The 19350-nt window shown below is 42.2% G+C and overlaps 1 protein-coding gene across 1 annotated transcript; it reads left to right on the forward strand.

Moving 5' to 3' along the window:
- Positions 1-390: 390 nt before the first annotated feature.
- Positions 391-16973, forward strand: SMTNL2 (smoothelin like 2). Its single transcript, XM_041482398.1, has 8 exons — positions 391-937; positions 6870-6960; positions 7673-7915; positions 10143-10218; positions 10319-10468; positions 10999-11116; positions 12444-12595; positions 14565-16973. Exons 1-8 carry the CDS (start codon positions 533-535, stop codon positions 14689-14691), a joined length of 1362 nt encoding a protein of 453 aa, XP_041338332.1. The 5' UTR covers positions 391-532; the 3' UTR covers positions 14692-16973.
- The last annotated feature ends 2377 nt before the right edge of the window (positions 16974-19350 follow it).

A 19350-nucleotide genomic window follows, 5' to 3' on the forward strand; every position in this document is an offset into this window, starting at 1 on the left:
ACCCCTCCTCCCCTCGTTCTGTGTCTCTCCGACTCCTTCCCGACTCACATCTCCCACTTCTTCCTTCCCCGACACCGGCATGCCGCCCGGCTCGAGCCGTCTCGCTGCCGCGGCCCCGCCCGCAGCCCACCGCGCCCGGCCCTCTCGGGCCCTGAAGTCCCCGGGCAGCTGCGAAAGAGCGCGTGGCCCCGCCCCTTCCCCCTGCTCGTTCCACCGTTGCCTCCCGAAATTCCATCTCCCCCTTTGAAGGAGTGTACGCTGAGCGGGGCGGTCCGGGCAGCCGCACGGCCCGCACCACCCGCGCCGCTTCTGTGCGGCGGCTGCCCCGGGCGCGGCGTACGGCCCGCCGAACCCCTGTGTCCCAGCAGGACGGGCCGTGCCCGGCGGCGCCGGGGGCCGGGCTTAGGGGACGGGCTAGGGGCCGGCGGGAGGCAGGGAAAGGTCTCAAAGAGGAGGAGACGCGGCGGCGAAGGGAGTGGGGGAGACTGTCCGGCGTGTGCCGATAGCGGCTCCCGACCCTCCTGCGGACACCATGGCCGGCGAGATCGAGGATCTGAACAGTCGGGAGGCGCAGACTGTCTGCGACGGCCTGGAACGCTACGAGGACACGCTGCGGGGCGCCGTCCGGGACATCCATGCGGACATCCAGCTGTTCAAGCAGGGAGTAGGCCGGCAGGTGGAGGAGGTGCTGCGCCTCGCCAGCCCCCTGGCACACGCTGTCTCTGAGCTGCAGCAGGAGAACCGGCGCCTGCGGGTACAGCTGGAGCGCCTGTCTCGGCAGGTGGAGGCCCTGGGCAGATCGGCGGGGCTGCCGCAGGAGTGGGTGAACGAGGCGGCGGAGAGCCCTCAGGTCGCGGGGCCTGGCTCGCCGGCGCAAGGTTCGGCCGACGGCGCATTCTCCGGTCATGCCAAGCTAACGGTCGCTGGCCGCAGCCAAGTAAGCGGCCAGGGAGACGACAGGAGGGAGGGAGGGCCAAGGGCATGCATGCATGAAGGGATGCTTCACGGGTGCTGCCAGACTGCGTTGGCACGGGATAATGTTTAGGTACACGGGGTTCCTCTTTTGCAGCGCGGGGTCAGTGGGTATTTTGGGAGGTGCTCTGAGAAATGGTCTTGGCTCTGATACCAACTGGAGATCTACCGGATAATGGCCCTCTTTGGTGAGACTGGGATCTTGGTTAGAGTGGTAGCAACCTGAGTTCCCTGTGGTTAGAAATAAGAGGAGATGGTGCAGTCTAGGCTATCAATGTACGTGTGTACGTGAATATTTTTGTATCCTTTTTGGACTCGATTCTGGGGGATCTGTGTGCCAGCAATGCTGTTTGCCAGTTGGCAAGCTTGCAAAGGGGAATAGCTTAGCATACAGCAGGCAGTGGTTTCCATAAGATAACATCCCGCAGTGAGTCAGTTTTGCTGCCAGCCACTGTCCCTCACTGCTGCAGCTCATCCCTGAGAGGCTGACACAAGCTTTCGTGGTCTCTGTGACCTAAACTTGCACAAACATAGTCATCCCTCCCAGTGAGAAAACTTTCTGCAGTGTAATAGAGCACTGTAACTTGGTGTACAAAAATCCCAATAGTGGAAAGTTCATCTGGTACCGAGATGTTTTGTGTAATTCTTTTTCTGCATCTGTCTCTGCAATAAGAATTGAGAGCTCCTGTGCCACCCTTGACGCCAGGAGAACGCAACCGGTCAGTACACTGTGATTCGGTCACATAAAACTGAGGTACTAGAGACTAACAGATGACAGCCTGTTTCACGTGCTCTTAGTTAAGCATGTCTCAAGGGGGTTTTAAGGCTGTTGGAGCTTTAAAAAACTGTCTGTGGTCTGTCTAGGCTTGGGGTTAAAGAAGAAAAGCTTGGAAGTTAAATTTACTAGAACTGGTGGGAATGAGCAGAGTCTGTATTCCAGCCCTCTTCATTCCTGCTGACCTGTGAATGGGGTCATTTGGCTTCCTTCCTCTGGGCAAATGGAAAGGTAAAACTGCTGTTTGATACATTCTAGCAACTGCTGCCTTTCCCCCATATGACAAAGGTAAGCAACATCCATACAGCTTCCAGACTGCCTCCTTTTTGTTCTGTGGAGCTATCCACACTTGCTTATATTGCAAGGAATTGAAGTAAGATGAGCGATGCAGAAGGGACAAGGGACTGTGGTCTCTCACTTCATTTCACTTGCTCCGTCACCACTGTCTACGCTGTGGTGTGCACTTTACAGTCTGTGAAAGTCTTGCGTCAACGTTACGGCCAATATCCAGCTTTAGGTATCGGTCTGCGTTAGAGCACGGTATGAGCTTTTGTTTGGATGGGAACCTTCCTGCTTTGCTTTGGGGGTTTAAGGAAGATCACTTAAGTGCTGATCGTTCTTCAGTGCCCTCCCAACAATTTAGGTTGGAGATGTTCCCAAGTTAGCAGAGCTGACCGAAAGGGAATTTCAGTACTGAGAAGTATGGGAGGTACAGCTACAGCTGTACACGCCAAATTGGTGCAGTGAAAACATGAGTTTGTGGGTCAGGTTCTGATGTGGCTGCACGCAAATGGCGAAAGACCAGGCCTTGGTTGCTGGGACGGTTGCTCAGATTCTCTGTAATGAACACTGTTCCTTCAGTTGATTCCAATTTCTGGTTATATGACCAAAGCATTTGAAACAGAATACCATAAATGGCACTGTGTATGTTTTCAGATACATGAGCACTGGTGATGCTTCTAGTCTTCGTAAATACTGCTATAATGCGAGACACAAGAAGCAAATAATACTGACCTGGAAATAGTAGCAAATCAAGATGTGCTCTTTTGCTCCTGAAAAGATTTATTGGTTGACTTCCTTTGTACTGTGCAGTTGATGCAGCGTTAATTGGATACCAGACATTCTGAGCATCTTTGGTATCTGACCTATTATTTTCTAATATTCCTAGATTATTTTTCATGGTAATTTCATTAGGAAAAAAAATGAATCCAGGGAATTCCAAGCAGAGTTCAGAAGCAAGGACACAAATCTCCTTTTAATTCTAATATGGACAATTTCTGCTATGATGTCCTTGAAAGCTGATATAGAGCAATCTAAATGCCGGTTTAGGTGGAATTTTAAATGGCCGTTAGCCTCTCTGATTTGGAGTTGAGTCTTTCTGTTATTTTGATACCAGACTTCAACTTAGCTCTCTTAACTATGCCAGAGTCTTGAGAGTTGCTTTCACAAAGGTGGAAAATAGGAGATATTTGAAGAGGTAGTTTCAAAGATCTGGATCCTAGAGCCATACCTGCACCACTGAGCATTTACAAAGGAAGAGTTTTGATCTTTCTTTTGTTGGTCTGATTTTACATTTTGGCAAGAGCTTCATAACTTACGGTATTTCTGTAGATTTGGTGATTCAGCATGATGCCTTTGTTGAGAGGGAGGACTAAAAGTACTTTAAGGGTGTCCTGTTTTAAAACTGTCAGAAGAGTTTCTGTGTAACTTGGACAGACAGCTGCAGAGAATCTGCCTGCAGTGGTCAAAGCCACAGAGATAGCTGGCTATGACCACCTATGAAGGTCTAAACAAGTATTACTACCCATTGGGGTCTCTCCCTGATGACCTGATGGCACCCAGCACTTAGCCTGTGAGTAACTGCATGTGACATGACTTGAGTGTATATAATGACCCACGTATTTCCAGCAAAGGTGGGCTGAGAGAGCTGGGGTTATTCAGCCTGGAGAAGAGAAGACTTCAGGGAAACCTCACTGCGGCCTTCAAATACTTTAGAAGGATGGCAAAAAGGAGGGTGAGGGACTTGTTTTTGTACAGGCAGATAGCTACAGGACAAGGGGCAATGGTTTTAAACCATTGAAAGAGGGCGGGTTTAGATTAGATGTTAGGAAGAAACCATTCACTCAAAGGGTGGTGAAGCACAGGTTGCCCGGGGAAGTTGTGGATGCTCTGTCCCTATTAGTCTTTGAGGCCAGGTTGGATGGGCTCCTGAGCAACCTGATCTAATGCATGGAATCCCTGCACATGTCAAGGTGCTGAAACAAGATGATCTTTATGATTCCTTCCAACTCAAACCGTTATATGGTTCTATAATGACAGGGAGATTACATGATTAATGGAGCATTACATACTCTATTTCCAAACTATCTTAACTCCTATGTTTGATAAAGGAAGTCTGTTGGTTTAACTTCTTTATTATTCTCTTATACTTCCTGCAAGTGTCCTTTTGGAATGGTGACGTTTCAAGATTGCCTTGATCCTTATCTAGATTATTTTTGTTGTTGTTTGTTTTGTTTAAATTCACTGTGGCATAGCCACAGGCACAGGCTGAAGCTGCTAAGAGAGAATTTTTCCTTCCTATCTGTTTATATCCAGGCTTAGTTCAAAAAAGGATCTATGCAAAGTACTCCTATTGTTTTTCTTCAGTGCAATAATATTTTCTAATATGTTCATGGTGTTCAAGGCTTTTGCTTCAGGTAGCAGGGTCAGTTACAGATAGATAATACTTGTATTGTCTGGTGGACAGTGGCTTTCTAGTAGTAGAATTAAGGGGTAAATGTGGTACACTTCTTGCTGGTGTCTAGCTGGCTTGTTTGCATTTCCTCAAAATTTCATTGTTCCCAGTATCTGATATATCAGTGGTCTCTATATATGCAAGGAACAGAGTGTGGAACTTTGCCTTTGTGGCAGTCAGTGGCAATATTACTGTTCATCACAGTGAAGCAGCAATTTCACCTATCATATTTAGGAAGGGGGTGTACTTCTCCTAGATAAACAGCATTTCTAGAACCAGTGATTTGTATTGTGACCCTTGTGGTAGTCAGTGGTTTTATGAATGACATTGATTGACTGAAATCTGTCATTTGAATGAGAGTAATATCATTTGTGTCTCTCATTCTTCTAGAATTTGACCTTGTTGCAGACAAAATCTTGAAGACGTAACAGACATGCACCTTAGAGGTTCAGCGAGGAAATAACAATTGTAATTTTTTTTTCCTAATCTTGTGAACTGGTGCTTATTTTTTCTGAATGCATCGCATTTTTACTACTGGCTTGCGATAATTGCAGCTTCCAGTTAAGGATCTCCAAAGTGTAACTTCTTTGTAGCAAAGGAGGAATTCCAGCAGCCCTATAGCTATGAAAACTATTATCACCCTCCATTACATGGAGACCTCTGAGCTACACAGAGATTAGTTCTACAAAACAGCTTGGATAAGGCATCCAAAATATTAGTGTTAACTTTCTTCAACTTCATCAGTTCTTCATCGTGTTGTTGTCACATGAGTTGTACAAATGCGTACTTCTTATTATTAAGAACAGATATGCGTGGTTACCCCTCTGCTATTTGTAATCTACGTAACCAGCGCTGACAGAAGTAGTATTGCTAAACACGTGGGTTTGTCAGAAGCTTGGCATCTCCAAAGTGGATTTTGAAAGTACTTCAGCCTGACACTACTAAATGCACATCAGAATCTGATCTCAGATCCTCCCACTGTTCTGTCAGCACATGGGCCCTCTTCCCCATCCTCCAGCCTGGTATCAGTTTCTTCTTTGGCACTGTTAATCAAACTGCAGCAGTCAGCGTTGCATGAAATAAGGTAATGCAGCACTTGACATTGTATTATAAAGCCGGTTCAGTGCGTAGAATGCTACGTGACCTTTGCAACAATCGTGTCATTTGACGATTTTACTCACCCACATCTCCCCAGCTTATAAAAGCAGATTCATGTTTACAGCCTACACAGGCATTCTTCACATTCAGGTCATAATGGCTGACATGAATGGCTAAACAGGTTATAACTGTGTATCATGGATACATTCTAGGGAGCTGCATTAGCTATGCTTTACATTTTGGTTCTGGATTTGGGCAGTAATTGTTGACTGGGATCTCAATTGCAATAAATGCAGCAATAAAAGTTCTGAGCCCCTGATTCTGCATGGTTTCTGTAATTAATATTTGTTTAATTTGTAATTTTCTCAATCCTGGCAGCTAGTGATAACCGAGTTTATTCATGCACAGTACCTTTTTCAAAAGTTTCAAAATAAGTGGTTTTTCCCAGAAATTAAAACATCTGGATATAACTACGCAAATATAACTACGCAATGAATGTTTTTGTGGACTGTGTGTTGGGAAATTTCTCTCTACTGCTTGTAGCTGCTGCTTCTTCTTGGAAACTTAACTGTAGTAATCATGTATCTGTGAAGCAGTTTCTTCTTCCTTTAGTTATGCAGCCAAAAATCACATAGTTCCTCACGGTTTAACATGCCCCTTCACCCCCCAAAAAACCCCAGCCCAATCAGCCAAAAAACCCAATCAAAGAAACAAACAAAACCCCCCAAAAACCCCCACAACCTCCTACTAAACCCACAAAAAATTCTTGGTTGATTTTTCTGTAATTATATTGACAGCCATTATGAGGACAATTTATGCTTTTGCCAGAAAAAAAGCTATCCTTACAGAAGTTACAGGTTATAAAATAGCTGCAGTGTCCTAGGATTGAATTTACTTTGTAATGCCTGCACAATGTTTTTATACTGTATTTTCTTTCTGCAGCGAATAGAAAAAAATGCACAGCATAATTCCATTCAATTTCAATCAGTTTCTCCACTGTTACATCAAGTCTTCTGTTTATCACCATTGCAGTGGATGGTGATACATTTATCTAATAAAAGATAACACCTCCTAGGTGCTTGGGGTCCGTTAAGGACACATGTGTGAAGATTGATTTAAGTTATGCATTGCCAATGCAGGCTCGGCTCCTGGGGTTAGGTAATTGTTCCTTTCCTATTTTGTGGTCACTTGCACGAGGAAGACCTGTTCTTGGCAGGTGTTTCAGGATATTTTTCTCACTTTTGCTGCTGTTTGAAATTTAGCTGTCATGTCTGTTGTCTATTCTGACAGAGTGTAGACCTGGATGACCACCGGAAGCCTGAGTTTAGAAGAGTTTTTAGTTCTTCCATCATTGAAAATGGGCATCGATCTTCATCATCAGGTAAGAACAGGGCATGAAATGAAGCAGCACTGCTTGTAGAATACATGATCTTGGCAGTCATAGAGCAGGACTCACATTTTGGAAGGGTTAGAATCTACTATAGTTTCAGGATGGATATTGTCCAGTGGCTCTAGTACTTTATTTCATAACTAGGAGTTTAACTTTTAAACTTTGGCTTTACTGTTAAGCATCTACTATGGTGTTTCATAAATTGGAGCTATTACTCCTGCATTAACTTGAAAGACGAGCGAAAAGACCTTCTATGGTGGGTGTCGTTGTAGTCTTGCATCCCAAAACGTCTTGCAAGTCACCCGTCTGCTTCTGTCATCCTTCAGTGAAGGAAGGACTTACCGTCTCCACTTTAGAGAAAGTCATACAGTGTTTCATAAAAGCGTGAAGAGAAATGCTGGTTCCTTAACCGGGGCAGGAGATTGCGAGTGAGGGCTGCGCAGAGGAAGAGAAGCTTACCAAATGCAAATGCTAGTATATTAATGATCTGAAGACATTGCTCCTGCTGAGATTCACATAGAGTAAGTGTGATTGCTGCAAGGGTCACTTGGGCTAGGGTTGTTTCAGTTATGTAAATGGTACAATGTTTCACAGAGGAGTAAGTCCAGTGACCTGTCAAATAAAGTTGTTGCATGAGCATTGGTTTGTAGCTTTGTTACAAACTGCAAACAAATTTACTTCCTCTCTCCCATTTTTCATTCAGGTCAGGCAAAAGCCACCCATGAACTGACCTGTTTTGAGATGTCAGAATCTTCGTCCCCTGAAGCCCATGCCCCTGCAGTCACCTTACAGATGCCCCACCTTCCCGTTACTGCAGTAACCAGGACATCTGAGAAGTTTTCAGGAGAGAACATCTGTCCAGCAGGAACAACTAATACATCTTCTTGCCTGCTGGGACAGGGCAAGAGCGCAAATACAATGGGAGTAAAATCTTCCAACCAGCCAGGTAAAAGAGAAAACTAACTTGCTGAAGCTGCATCCCATTTCCTTTCTTCAACTGGTACTATGAGTATTGTCCTGTGACCTAGTGATTATGAAACCTTGCTTCTATGGCTATATAGCCCATTGTGGGACACTCCATTTTGGAATGCTGTGGGTCCTACCTGGAGCTTTCGGCTGTAATGTCACACCTGCAGAGAAGTTTTGTGCCTAATGTACCTGAGTTTTTAGTGAAGCGTATCTTACAGCACAGTTAGTGAATCAGTAAGTTACTTAATCTCTTAAACGTGCCCAGCTCTTTTCATGAAATTTGTGGACATTTTTAGTGCTTTGGGACTGGAGGCCCTCTGAGGAGTTAGGCAGATATTTGGCCAGGAGGTTCCAATAGTCATTTGGAAGAAGGAATGACTGACAGCAGTCTGACACATATACACATGTCAGTGATTGCAGAATCTTAGTTATATTGAAAGTGAGTTTAAAAAAAAAATTCACATGGAAGGCATTCATCCTTGGCTATGACACTTACAAATTGGATTATATATATGGGTCAGAAATTACAGAAGGAGACTGGGATGGGATTGCTAGCAAGAGATAGGGATTATTTTCAGGTTATTCTTTCAATTTTTATCTTACTAAAACTAAAAATGTAGCAAACACTTCCTTTGTTTGTGCTGATACAGTGAAGGACTGGAATTCAATTACAATGAGAACAATGGATTCACTGGAGGTGATTGTTTCTATCTGCATGCCCTTATGCAACAAAAATTGAGAGTGATTCTGGGCTCTTTGGGGGATTCAGATCTGAGCATATATTTTGACTTGTAGGTACATGGTAATACTAATATTGCTAACAGGTCTGTATGCAGACTCATGGAATCACAAACACTGGTTCTACTCCATCAGATTCTCAATCAGTTCAAATCAGGGTACTTACCCTTATTTGCACAGTGATGTACCTGTGTACCGTTAGGCAATCTCTGCAGTGGAAACCATAGGTGCCAGAAAAGTGAGGCAGGCAGACCGCTTGAGCAGTGAAGATTTCAGCTGATCAAGTGAAAACTGTGACTGCACACAAGGCAGTTGGAAAGTGGTGTGCCCACCCATGTATGCTGAAGCAAATTACTTTGAGCAGGATAAAAGTAAGGAGTCTCCTGTGTAATATAATGTGGCAAAGGACAAAATGCTTTAAGAATTTCTGATTTCAGTTGAAATAGAAGAGTTGAGCTCTCTCCAAAAGTACCTCTGATTGCTGTCACCAAATTGTTACTGTCTGCACAATGTACTGGCATTTCACAGTGGTCTCAAGTGTCAGTTTATTTAGCAAAATATGTAGCCCTTAAGGAATAAGGATTACATTCCTCCTCACCTGAAAACATCTGAGACTGGCATAACTATCTGGCAATTGTTAATGGCCACAAATTTGTCACACCTGTATCCTGGCATCTACCAGTGTGTTTTACTTGAGAAGTGTAGTTGATCTGGATCACGTCTATAAGAAGAAGGGAGAATTCTGTATTTTCAGAGAGTAAGACAGTGATCAGGTTGGATTGCTTCTAAGATGGCAGTCCTTCATGTATAGAAGGAGCTTTCAAGAAATTTGTTGCTGGTTTATGCAATAAACCAGTTTGGCTTTGGTGTGTTAAAACTGGGCAAGACACTCCACTGTTTTGCAATTTTAGAGCGTAGCTGGAGTCCAGAGCTGAGCCCTAAGAGGCAAAGCACATAAGGTAGAACCTCAGAGGTGGAGAGAGGAAGATGCAAAGTTGATTTTAAGCCACATTTGCAACTTCAAGTGTGTTCTACTTTACAAATTAAAATGTCTTCCTGGTAGAAATTAGATCATTTAAATTATGCACTCAATTACATTAAACTCCCCAGGGCTTGTCTGCTAGAATAACTTTTGCAAGCACAACTTTTTCCTTTAACTGAAATGTCAGTGGCAGTGTGCCCTCCTCTGAGGGCCTGAAGTGATCTGACCTTCCAAACTGCAGTTTTATCCAAGACATCCTCTCAGAGTCCTTTCTGGTAGGCTTACACTATCCTCGCTGCAGTGCAACAATTTTACAGAGGAATTGAACTGCTGGGGAAAATCCTTGCCCAGCTTGTTAGCTCATATGGAAGCCAGAGGCCTGCAGCTTTACAGTGTGGTGAGTAAAAATGAATGCGTGTCTATCCATCAGGAAAGCACATGAGGAAAGTTTCTGCACTAAAGCATCTTTTCTGTTTTTATATAGAGAATGCTACTTCTGTCACCAAGCCTGTCTCAACTGTGAACTACGGGCTGCGTAGTGGAGCCAAAACTGGTGAAAGGTATGCATTCTTCATGACATTGAACCTTTATGCTGCCTCTTGTCACTGCAGAGAGTTACTCTTTTGTTTACCACATACTTTTCACGTTATGTTTCTTCAGTGCCATTGACAGCTCTCAGTCACCTCCTCCTACTGTGCATCGCCAAGTTGAAAGGAGGCGAGAATTGGTGCGGTCTCAGACGCTCCCGCGGACTGCAGCAACGCAGGCCAGGAAAGCGCTTCTTGAGAAACTCGAACATGATGGTGGGAAGTACGTCTCAGTCCTTGTGTCCAGAACGGTTTGTTAACGGGAAACGACTTTGTCAGTTATTGCCAGCAGAGTACAGCTGGGTGGGAGAACTCTCTCTATGAAGGATCTGGAGCTAAGGGACAATATGAGGCCCCTGAGGTTTCGCTGACTTACAGACCAAGCCTTGGAAATTCACAGCTACAGAATCCTCTGGCTTTGGAGTTGTTCAGCTGATGCAGCAGGTTCCCTTTTAATCAGGGAAGCTTTGTGTGAAAGCTAGTGACTTTCTGTTGCCATTCATTAAGGATCAAAATATGGACACTTCTTGATGGAAGTATGATTTAAAGAAAAGAGGGTTTGGAATTGGAATTTTGGCTTTCGTTTAATAAAAACTAAGTTTTTCTTGCAGGACCAACAAGTCAAGGTTTCAGCAACATGTTTCTCAAGTATCACCTGGACAGGGGCTGACCTGGGCAAAGTTGTATAGATGTTCCTAACAAATAGGTTTAAGTTTTTCTAGAATGTAATTCTGGTCTCTGTTAATTTTCCAGAGGAAAAGGAGAATCCAGAGCTAAGCTGAAGAGATCACTGAGTTTTGGGGTTGCCAGTGCTAGCAGCATTAAACAAATTCTGTTAGACTGGTGTCGCTCAAAAACCATAGGATACAAGGTAAAGATAGGCCAGTATTTTCATTTCTCTCTTTTTTGTTTCAAGAGAATTTGCCAAATTCCGTGCTCAAGAGGTTGAATGTAAAATATGTTAGAGAATGAGTTAACTTCCTCAAGGTCAAAAATTTCCGTGTGGGTAACGTGAATATGGTTTGCATAGGCAGCAATTCAAGACTGTCAGTGACTGCATGAATGAGATCCTCTATTAAAGCAATACATTAGTGTTTTTCTGAAAGCTGACCTTTTTGTGCTTATGGATAAAAATTTCAGTATACACTCAGACTTTTTTTTCTTAGTTGCAGGCTGTAATTTTTTACTCACATTATACATGACAAGTTCTGAATACATAGAGACTATGGCCATTTTGCTACATGCAGACCCAAGTACTCTGTTAGTATTTCACAAACGAATTTGTAATAAATGGCTGAGTTTGAATCACACTGTGAGTAAACTTTTATGAGGTAGCATCAGTGTCACTATAAGAATACAGCAGTTGAGATTCTATTCGTTTTACCTGGCCTTAAACTGCAACTGTCAAAGAAATAATAGAAATTTTTTTTTTCTAGGGCTTTTTTTGCATGTGTTTAGTATGTTTTTCAACATTACTAAATGTGCATAATTATTGCTAAACTGTACATTATAGTATAAATAAGCAGAACTAATTAAAATTTTGGTTAATTGCTTACCAGAAAAGCTGGGACTTGAATTTTATATGATGGGAAAGCAGCATGAGACAAGAGCACAAGTATGTTTCTTTTCACTGTGGCATTTGAAAGTAACAATAAGAATTTGTTTTGAGAATCAGGTTGGGCAGTAGGTGTGATTTTTCTTATATTTCTATCTATCTGTGTGTAAACAGATATTGAATTGGGCAAAGCAAGCAAGCATAGTCTTTATCTTGTGTTATTCACAAAATGAACTGTTCTTCAATTTTAAATCCTCCATAGGGTGATTATGGTTATATGTCAGCAGAGTCCTTAGTTTTCACAGATACTGAGCTGATGCATCGGGCCTGCTCCAGTGCTCACTGATGTTGATGAGATTCTTTACAGTATTTTCAGGGGGCTTTGGATCAGGGACCTTGACTATGCGTCTGCTTTGCATCTAGGTATTTCAGGCAAAGAGCTTTTATTGCTGAGTGTGTCATTTTTTTTCCCAGAATGTCAACAATGAAATGGCTGTACAAAGATGGGAAGAAAAAAAAAATAAATAAAGCCTGTGCTCTTGCTGGTGGGAAAGAATGATAGAATACTGCATTGAACAAAAGCAGCTGCTCTTATTTGTTCCCCTGTGCTGCATTAACATGTGTACTTTTTTCATCATGACAGCACATTGATCTCCAGAACTTCTCCTCGAGCTGGAATGATGGGATGGCATTCTGCGCTCTTGTACATTCTTTCTTTCCTGAAGCTTTTGATTATAATAAGCTTGACCCAGCTAACCGCAAGCAGAACTTTGAGCTGGCCTTCACAACGGCTGAGTGAGTACATTAGCGCTCTGTGAAGTGCTTCCAGTTCAAGTCTAATGCACCTGAGCAGCAGTGAAGAGTTTCATTATTATTCCTTTTGACTATTGATGCCTTGGGAGGCTACCTAGAACAGAGGCTAGACAGTGTTAAAGGAATAAAGTAGGTATTTAGTAAAAAGGCCTTCAAAGGATACACTTTGGGTAGTACAAGAGCCTGGCCAAGGCCACACCCAAGATGGATGATGGATCACAGGTTTTCACACTTTTGTAAGTTTTGGTCCATTTACATATTGGGGTTAATTGTCCAATTACAGCTTCAGATTATGAAGCCCCATCCTCCTAGACTGCTCTCCTCAATTCGCTGCTGTTTATACTTTTTGGGCCTGAAGCTGCAACGGTGTCCTTGGTTCTCAGGCTGGGAGAGGATTGTTTTGTCTGACTAAACTGTGAGGAGAACTTGCTAACACTTTATATGAAGTTTAGATTTATATACTAATGCAGTACAGAATGTGGATAATATGAAAGCTAAAATTTGAGGCACCAGCATTACTAGCTTGCATGTATCATGCCAAAAAAGATAATGAAGCTCTGCAGAGAGAACACATAGAAGATGTGGGAGACTTCATCTCTGACTGTACCTTGTTTTTGCTTGAAAAACAACAAAGGTTGAATTCAGTGTAAGTACAGATCAAGGCTGAGAGCTTCTCAGTATCTCAGCCAGGTAATTGCATTTCTGAAAACAGGCAGAGCTAATCCCCTCAGTCACATTATGCAGATTCTTTTTTATGCTGTATAGCAGGTAATTAAATGCTAATTTATTTGTTAAAGTCATTATGAATGTGAACCTGCCAGTCGGAGATAGTAACATTTTTGAGCTGATATCAACATGATTCTTAGGGTAAGACGTGTCCATGTGGTATGCAGCTGGGTTTGGTACACTTTTTCCAAATGATAACAGGCAGTAGGAAGACATGGCTAATGAAGTAACTTAAAGAACTGGATTTGCCATTGGCCATTCAGAAAAAACCTTTCACATTTCTTGACATAATGTTGTTTCTCCTTATTACAGCCTCTAGCAAAGGAATTAATTTGGGAAATACAAGTATTTTTTTAAGTACACATATATGTACATATAAAAAAATTGTGTTGCTTGTCAGTGAGTTGAAGGAGATTCTGTGATACTTTTAGGTGATTGATCTCTAAAAAACTATCTACAACTCTCAAAGGAAAGCTGCAGTGTTCTTCTACCTCAGTTTATATAAACAGTAAGTTTAGGGGAGGACAAAGGGCACCATAAACACAACACTAAGAAACATTAGATGAGAGAAAATTACAGAAATTATTATTCATAGCTATGATTGCCTTTAAACTGATTTATCTGAGTAAAATAAATTTGAGTAGTCAGTAAAGGCTATTTTCTCAGCTACTGCTGTTCACCCCGGTACTAGCTATGCTGATAAAATTGATCCCTGCCCTTTTGATTTTTCATCTTAAGCCTCTGCAGATCTGTTCCTTTCTGCTGGTCCAGATCACTCACATCTTGAAGATATGGGGGTGGTGGAGAACAAACAATTCACAGCCACATGGGCGTTCATCAGCACATCTCATCTCCTCCTGAGTTTTTTCATTCTTTTGGAACTCCCTATCTTATAACCAAGAACTGAGACATGGGCATAGTGGTGTGAGATTGGGCTACATACTACAGATATAGGGAATGTGAATGATAGTGAAAAAAGCACCACCCCTCCAGGGCTTTAGATCAGATCCCAGTATCAAGAGACAGAAAGAACAGGAATATTCCATGGTCATAAAAATAACAATGTCCAGCCTGACCCTGCTCAATTCATTGTGAAATTAAATGCTGCCAATAAACCTCAGGATTTCTTAAATGTTTCAATGGTGCTCAAATCAGATCATCAAATGAACCCTGGAAGCAGTTATGTAACTCTTGATTTGCTGTATCTGTTTTATTGTTAATACAGAAAAATGGCTCACTGTGACCGTCTGATAGAAGTGGAAGACATGATGGTGATGGGTCACAAGCCAGATCCCATGTGCGTCTTCACCTACGTGCAGTCTCTGTACAGTCATCTACGATGTTTTGAATAAAACCATCGACACCACTCCAGCCAGAAGGGTCAACTACAGCATGCTAATGGGAAGACTGACATTTTGAGAATGAAACACAGTATTATTTCTTGCTTTGCACTGTCCCTTTGCTTACATTCAGCTGTGTAGCTGGCTGACTGAAGTATTGCTGAGCAGTGCCCTGAAGTGTTGATCACATCACCATGTCAGTAATACAGAAATAGGTTTGAAAAAAGACAAAAAGACATAGGCAAAAGCAAATATTGTCATTTTGGTGCTAGTAGTAGATTGGATTTTTAGGATTTTTATGTTTAAAGATCACAGGAAGCAAATGTACTTCTGTCTGTAAGGCTAGGGACAATTTTATGCAGTGACTCTGCTATGAAGGTGTTCCATCTTAAAATGCAGGTAAAACTCCAGAAGATAGCACCTTCAGTTTTACTTGTCTGTTGAACATAGTATAAAAGAAATAGCAGATGGACAAGGAAAATTCTGTTTAGCAAATAATGACTTAGAATTCACCCACTAGGGCAATAATGCCTCTCCTCCAACCCTACCCCTCTGGCATACACACACAGAGATCAAACAGGCATTTTTGTTCTCTTAAAGCACAAACAGAGCATAACCTATTGTCTGATGAGTGTGGTGACAGATTACTACGTTACATAATGGCATTTGTCTGTAATGGTCACATCTAGTACTATTTGCTGAGAGGGTTGCTAATGCCTCTACTGGCAATCCTGGATTAATTTCTTGATAAAACTAGCAACAGCTGGGACTGTTCTGAGATTGTGTGCTTGCATGGTTTTGGATTGCAGGAAAGGTAGGAGCTAGCAAGGTACAAAATCCTTTGAACAGCTGTAATAGAAACAAGCCTGTAATGTCCTTTTACCTGGACTCAGCGGGAGAGCAGCTCTTCAGCGTGGACAAGAGTGAACTCTTTTCAACTCTTTCAGTACAGATGCTGATTCTGAGGCAAACGAACAATACACAAAAAATATATATGAAAGATGTGGGAGTTTTGAAATAGTTTCAAAAGCCTTGCACTAGTTTAAGTTTTCAGTTGAGTATTAAAACCACAGTAGAGTTAGATTATTCCAGATTTACTGGACTAAAAAAAGTCTTCTAAAATTATTTCTTCCCTAAGAACAGGCTCATAGAAAGAAACAAACTGAAAGCCACAAATTGTCTGCTCATGCTAGAGAATGTTTTTTAACCTGCCCTTGTGCTTTTTGTAGATATTTACAAAGATTACTTTGGTTCTATATTGATCTGTAGATATTTAGAAAGATTAATTTGGTTCTGTATTGATGACCATTTATAATAAAATATGTCAAGCATTCTTCAGATTTATTGCATCTTTTTAGAATGATGTGAAAGATAGCGAAGTAAAATCAGTGAAAACAACACAGAGCTTTTACTTACAAGATTTTTGTTCCAGTCATGATTCTGTATGCTCTGAATTTCAGTTTAAAAAGTACGTAAGTTCAACTGCATTTGAAATATGATTTTACTTCAGTCTCCCTTTCTAGTCTAGTTTACTTAAAAACCATGAATGAAGCAAACGCTTTGTTAGCATATAAATGCCATTGCCTTCAGTTTTCTACTTTGTCTTGAATGATTATAATTCTGAGGAGTAAGTGTGTGCCTATAGCTCTACCAAATGCACTGTAAGGATAAACATGTTGTACTCATGTTTTGGAGTTTTGGTTAAGCATGAGGAGAAATCTGTCCAAAACATTCTTACAGTAGAATACTTTTTATTGAGTAGCAGAGCCAAGGTCTATCATAACTACCACAAGAGGGGCAATACTGGCTTAATACATCGCATTCCTTCACAGTCCAAGGTCATAGCTGATTTTACTGTGTGATGTGAGTGCTGAAGACGCAGGTAAGTGCTTGGCCAACTTAGGCCTAATAGCATATAATTATATAAAGGAACTTTTAGACTGTAAAAGTATTGCCAATTCAACAGGGTGAATCTATATACGTTCTGTAATTTACCTTGTTTTTGCAGCTATCCACAAGGTATTTGTACAGGTTTTCTAAAGTCTTCCCACTTCAGAGAGGTGATCGTAAAGATATCTGGGACTTACCAGACACCTGTTTGCAAGAAAGTTGAAGACTGTAAGCTGAGTTGATCTACTGATGGTTTGTGTGTGAGGGTTAGGGAGATAGCGCTATGACATACTTTTAGAAAACTTACAGCTTTGTGCATTAGGAGGTCTGCTCTTATATGAATAACCTCAACTACTTGATTGTATGATTATATTGAAATTAAAGTATATAACGTATGCCCCCAATTGATTTTTCAGTATTTTTTTTTAAATGCAGAGCATGTGTGTATATGTGACAGTGTGTTTAGCATGAATGATAAAAGAACAATCTATTAAGTTGGCATAGTATATATTTACACAAATGGACTGTTTCTTAACTTTTCTAATGTTTCTGTATTATATCTAAAAGTACATCTACAGTTGTTTATTGACAACTTGATCCTACTTTTAAAGGCTAAATCAGTTTGTTCTGTGCAATATTTTCAAGATAATGTCAGCAGAGACATCATCTACTTTTTAAGACTATGCTTCCCATAGCAGCAAAGTCTTTCTCTTTTCAAATGTAATAACTGGATGAATGTCTTTCATCACTTCTCCCTTTGTCTGATATGTCCACTAAAGTGTTTAATCTAAAGCTATGCTCGAACCCATGCAAACTCTTTTACATGTATTTTAAATATATGTAATTATGTATAAAACTATCCCAAAGGTTCAACCTTGTATCATTAATTTAAACCCCGCCTGGCTTACTGAGGTAGTTCTAAGGTGTCCAGAATAAAAGACTGGATTGCTTTGTGTAAGATGCATTTAAAAGCCATTTTTGGTTATGCTAAAATGCATCTATGTCTACATAAAGCCTCAGAGGAGTTAACGTAGAACCACAGAATATTCTGAGCTGGAAGGGACCCACAAGGATCATCACGTCCAACTCTTAAGTGAATGGCCCATATAGGGATCAAATTCACAACCTTGGTGCCATTATAGCACCATGCTTGAACATACTGAGCTAATAGTTAGGGCTGGAAGGGATTGATTACTGTGGCGGTGATCTAGTCCAATTCCCCCCTGTAATAACCAAGGATGTCCAACCCAAACCATTCAATAATTCTATGACTTCAGCTTTATCAGATTGCTCAAGGCCAAGCCCAAAATTGACCTGGAATTTTTCCAGGAATGGGGACCTCTCCAGGCCATCTGTGCTAGTATTTTGCTATCCTCACTGCAAAAAAATTCTTCCCTATTATTGCAGTTTGATTTTATTGATTCCTTGTTAAGTGATTAGTTCTGTTTTACCCCCATGTTCTCCCTCATGTAGTTGGTTTACCCCTGGGTTTTCCCCTCCCTCAAAGCTGCCATTCATGCCATTCCCTGCCTATTGTTCCAGCTCTTTCCCTGCCTATCAAGGCAATCCACCCCTTGATTCCCGAACCTTCTCTGCCACTTAAACCTCGTGCCAACCCCTGTCTATAACACCCCTTTGGAATTCCCCTACTCCTGGAAGACCCATTGGCCCATGTGGCCCATCCTCTCCACCCTCCTACCCAGCTGGACCGGTGGAATCCCCCCACTCCTCCCCTGAGGATTCCCTCTTAGTTAGCTGCTTGTATCCGCCCCCTGACTTGTATCCGTACAAAACACCCCTACACAACAGAGCTAAGGCTTTTTGTCCTGCTGCCTTCATCTGGAGTAAACTCTCCCTTATAGAACCTCAAGATGAAGAGCCTCCTCCTTTCTCCTCTGCCTGGTCCCTGTCGTGGTTTGTGTCTGGCACCTGAGAGCAAGTGGCATTAAAGGTTCTGCCTCTGCTAAATCCTCATGCCAAGGCAGTTCCCCACTCCTGGCGTGGCACCAAGAGTTCTAAGAGCTAGCCCCGGGTTCCAGCAGCTACTTCACCTTATCTCTAGTCTAAATCAACCTTTTTCGTTTTAAAACTGTTAAGCCTTGTCCTTTGCTACAGGCTGTACTGAAAAGTTTGTCCCCATTTTTCTTAGAAGCCTCTTCTAAGTACTGGAGGCTGAACAGCCCCAGCCCTCTCAGCCTTTCCACATGGAGTATTTTGGACTCTAGTGGAACACCACTGTTCAGAGCTATTACGTTAGTCTATCTTTCAATGTTGTGATTTCAGCAACATTGAAAGAAAGCAGTTAATGATGCTGCAGTGTGAGCTCAGTCTAGAGAACTCTCCTACTTCAACAGAGTGGCAGCAGTTCTGCTGACTGATTCTCTGATGAATAAGACTATTTATGGTATTTTTCATGCACCCAACAAGGAATATGGCAACATACTTCATTTAGATCTAGTCTCATTAATGCTGGTTGGTTAGACTCGCCCACAGAAAACGTGAGATGTTTCCAGACTGACTTGGCCATTTCACAAATAGTGACCCAATTTTCTACATCCAGACAAAACTCACAATGTGAGGAACCGCTCCTTTGTCAAATCTTTTTTAAAGGCATTACAGTGGAACGTGGTAAGCAAGCTGGTGTTAGCTTACCCCTACTGCTGTGCGGAGGAGGACTTACATTTCCATCCGGCCGTAACTGGCCGCTTACACGTGGTGTGGAAAGGCGACGCGGGTGCCGGCGCAGCCGGCGGTGCCCGGGCCGCTCTCCCCGCCTCAGCC

This window comes from Pyrgilauda ruficollis, unplaced genomic scaffold (assembly GCF_017590135.1).
Source record: "Pyrgilauda ruficollis isolate IOZ18807 unplaced genomic scaffold, ASM1759013v1 scaffold59, whole genome shotgun sequence".
NCBI classification, from domain to species: domain Eukaryota; kingdom Metazoa; phylum Chordata; class Aves; order Passeriformes; family Passeridae; genus Pyrgilauda; species Pyrgilauda ruficollis.